Source organism: Puccinia triticina, chromosome 13A, assembly GCF_026914185.1.
Source record: "Puccinia triticina chromosome 13A, complete sequence".
In the NCBI taxonomy this organism is placed as follows: domain Eukaryota; kingdom Fungi; phylum Basidiomycota; class Pucciniomycetes; order Pucciniales; family Pucciniaceae; genus Puccinia; species Puccinia triticina.
Window position 1 is genome coordinate 1,612,732 of NC_070570.1, and position 4,212 is coordinate 1,616,943.

Below are 4,212 nucleotides of genomic sequence, written 5' to 3' on the forward strand. Positions count from 1 at the left end.
TCAAACCCTTGAAACCGCATACCCCTTGGTGGAATGAATTTGGCATGCGGTTTGGGAGTTTATGCGGTACAAAAGGTTTTCTCTATAACCACATACGTGTGTGGTTAGAGATACCCCCAGAACCGCATAAATAATATTTGGCTTCAGGGGTATTTCCTAATAAAAACTGTTGATGAAAACCTACAAAACACGTGTATATCATTGAGTTCAGGGATACTTCCTTAGCAGACCCATATATTTACATTGGATTTGTCTCCAAAATCATGATTTTGTTTTGAGAGGTGTAGATTGGGATCAAAGAGGAAAACATTGATGATTTTGGTGGAAAAGTATGTGGTTATAGCAAAATTGTTCCTTGTTTTTGTGCCAAAACAGGTATGTGGTATGGCCCCAAAAAGCCCAAATTTGGCCCGCACCAACTATGGTGGAATGAAAGCCCTATGTGGTATGGGAGGTTATGCAGTTTCACAAGCATGTCCATTAGTGCGCAATGTTAAACCAAATCTGCACTTAAAAAAAAAAGTATTCCCTTTCACGGGTTTCACTGTAATATGCAAGTCCCTCCCTGCGGGAGGGGCTGCTTTGTAGCCAGCCACAGTGAGCCTCCCACCAGGGGGACTTGTGTTAAGCTAGTTGATATCCCATAGATTTCACAAAATACCATCAACAAAAAGAATAGAACCAGAAATGAATGAGGCAGGTCAGTTTTCATTTCAATGCAGTCAAATCAGGCAAAGCCACTGTACCACTTATTCACTGCCAGTGAACAAGCTTGGGTACCAGCTCAAACACCAAGTATTCTGGTTCTCAATAGCCAACACTGAATTCCGTGGTGGGAGCTGGAGCAGAAAGAGGTCACAAAGCGGGTAATGATTGGTGGATGGGCAATTGACACAGGCTGAGAAAAATTCTGCCTGGGTGCTGCAGAGCGCTAAGAGCGCCACAACCCCTGTTTGGTGAGTAATGTTTTCTGTTCTACTTTCTCATACGTAGAAAGAATGGAATCAAGGAAACTAGAAAGACAACTAGAGAGATTTAGAGGGGGCGCAAGTGTAATTTTAACTAAAGTTGTTTGGATAGGTCTCCAGCAATTGTGGCACCTTCCTGTAATTCAAAAAAGTATTGCTCATCAGTCAAATGAATGGTGATTTCAAAATGCTTTTGCGCAAGAGTTAAAAAGACTGACGCGAATGACCGATCGGAGTAAATCAAAACCTATCTCGCTCTTGACCCCAGTTTGGATCACATTAGCAATTTTCTTACCCCCTTCGGTATAAGCGAGTATAAGCCTGTTAGAGCTTATACTTTCTTCGTCTAACGTTGCATCAAGAAACATTTTTTGATCAATCTGTAATTGAAAATTGCTTCTCGTAAGAGGCTGCAAATATCACGCAGGACCAAGGGGGGAATTTGAGGTTATTTTTACGCACGAGATTGATTGTGATGACAATTGGTATGAAGCTCTTGATTGATAGTTGATCACCATGTTCGGCGTCAGTGTCTTTCAATTCGAAGTCAAATGCTTGGGTTGATGATTTGCCTTTCGAAGAACGATTACGCCGAAGAAGTCCCTGAATGCCAGTTTCTTCGACCATGTTATCGTTTAGTATTGAACTTGAAGTTTCGATCTCGATTGAGGGCGCAACGTCTGGACTCTTGGTTCGTTGATAACCAACTTCTGCCGTTTTGGGTAACTTCAGATTGCAAAGTGCCCTGTGAACCGCCATGCATATTACATCCATCGCATTTCCTGCCGAGGCAGATATCACGACTGCGTCAATATAGATGACCCAACTATGGGTAGACGAAATCCGGAGTTGTTTGGAGAATGCCAGGGGGCCGTATATCATATTCAGATGGCTTGTGTATAATTGTGCCGGATCATAAGGTAAGGCGATCAAAGCTGCAGGTGGACTGAGTACCGGGATCAGTAAACTTGGAAAGCAAACCGTCAAAAAAAAAATCAACTGACAAGTCCACTGAACATTCTATTTTAGCTCCATGAGTATCGAAATCTCTCTGTTCTACTTCCAGCTTACAGCCTACGATTACATCGGTAACGATATTTTCGGAAGAAGTTTTGAGTTGGCAGCGTGCACTACCGTTGGACTGTAATGAAACATGATCGATCAGGTTGATCGGTCGATAGCTGAACGGAGTTCGACCATCCCCTCGGATGGAAGGATTTGCAGTCGAGGATAGCGAATCCGAAAAGAAAGCCGCCTCGGTGGTAGAAATCATCAAGGTCTGATTCGAAAGAGAGCGAGTCTGCGTGCTTGACCAAGTCTGGGTGGCCCTAGCTTAACTAAGCCTCTCGAACGGGTGTCCGGGGGACCCCGCCCGGAGGGCTCTCCGCAGGAGAGGCTTATGAAGAAGGTCTGCACTAGTGATTTTCAAGCAAAAGTACTACACAATTATTTAAAAATCAACAAAATATGTGCAAGAAAAACTGAATAGACAGTTTTTTTGGTAGTACTGATGCGCACCCTTCCCTATCTTTTTGAGGCCTAAACCCCAAAACTGACTGGAGGAATCCGTTTTGAAGGTCAAAGGAATCCTGAAGGATATTCCATTGCTCTGAAGATCCATTTTGGGATTTTCTGATAATATGCACAATTGAATTTCCTATCTGCAACAAAATGCAACACTACGTGTGTAGGATCTGCGGGTTTGCGGATCCAGGATCCACCAGACATGATGGCTGCGCATGCTTAGTTTACATGTTTTTTTATTTTTAAAACATTAGTACAGTGCAAATGGTTGGGATTAAGGAGATGAGACCGGTGCCAAATGAAAGCTGAGGTCCAGAAGTATCTTTTGTCTCTGGGGCATGTCCACAGGACCTGAGGGTGAGGCTGGCTGAGGCTTAATATTTTCCCTCCAGCCATTTGTGATTTCTTTCCCAGCCAAAATTTTGACATTACGCGCAAGTCCCTCCCTGCGGGAGGGGCCGCTTCACGGCCAGCCACAGCAAGCCTCCCACCAGGGGGGACTTGTGTTAAGTTAGGCCTATACATAGCTAACTGAATAGTAGGCCGGGCCTCACACTAGGTGTGCGCCAATGTGTGGGCGCCTTGCACCCGCGCACCGGGCGCGCACTTTTGGACAAAAAAAGGGGGGGGGGGGGGGTGCGCGCATCCCACTCTTGGATGAGATTGGGGGGCCCCAGCATCTTACTTGAGCTTTTTTTGGGGATTTATTTGGGGTCGCCGTGGATGGAGGCAAAGGGGAGGGTGATATATGTGGATTTGCAGAGTTACCAAGTGATGTGAGCTTCTTGGTAGTTTCATGGCATTCATCAATTTTAAGCATATTTATCCTTGTAGAGTGACCTCACTCAGTTCTTTTCAGTCCTTGTCATATGAGGCACAAGAATCAAAATTTGAAATCTTGAAATTCAATAAATTTATTCCAGTAGAAGCATTCAAGATTTTGCACTGAAAAATCAAGATTATGCAGATGTATGATGTACTGAAACTAAAGAGCCTAAAAACTTGATTGCTAATAAAACCAAACCAGATCTAATGACAACAAGATATCAGAAAAAAGAAAAGGAACACAACACTGTTGAAGAAGAGATCCTACAAAGAAGAGATCCTACCCAGGAAGATGCTTGAATATGCAGACACACAACTAGAATAGAGTAGAGATAAGGACAGGACTGAGACACAAGGACTAAAGGTGAAAGACAAAGTTAGTAAAAGAAAGGACAACAATAAGAGAAGAGGAAGAGCCGAGAGGTTTGCTGGTTCACTTCTAAGGTCTCACCAAGTTGAGAAAGGGACAAGACGTCCACACAGAAGAAGCTTGAGCTTGATTTGATTGAAGATGCAAATTTATTTGCAGCAAGATGAGAAGTTGAGTTTGATGTGAGAGATTGGTGTTGAGAAGATGAGTTGGTTTTTTTTGAGTGATGAGAAAGAAGGGCTTGTGATTTTTGGAATGGAAGAAAAGAAAGGGGAAAGAGTTTTTTTTTGGCATGATGGAGAGAATGGATCTGAGGATATTTGATGAGCGGAGAAGTCAAGGATGACCGGTTGATCAATTAGTTTGAGCTTGATTGATACTTGAGATGCACATGGAGCAATACTTGAGATGTGCATGCCGCAGTTTGAGATGTCAATGCTATTTCACGCATTGAAGCTGTGGGAAGTAAGTCAAGTTTCAACAGAAATGTAGAAAGAAACTAGAGAGTAGTGAAGGCATGGTGAC

The 4,212-nt window shown here is 43.3% G+C and overlaps 1 protein-coding gene across 1 annotated transcript; it reads right to left on the reverse strand.

Moving 5' to 3' along the window:
* Positions 1 to 1,062: 1,062 nt before the first annotated feature.
* Positions 1,063 to 2,241, reverse strand: PtA15_13A154 (uncharacterized protein; the record flags this gene model as incomplete). Its single annotated transcript, XM_053162323.1, has 4 exons — positions 1,063 to 1,104; positions 1,187 to 1,348; positions 1,431 to 1,914; positions 1,973 to 2,241. 4 exons carry the CDS (start codon positions 2,239 to 2,241, stop codon positions 1,063 to 1,065), a joined length of 957 nt encoding a protein of 318 aa, XP_053026310.1.
* Positions 2,242 to 4,212: the final 1,971 nt, after the last annotated feature.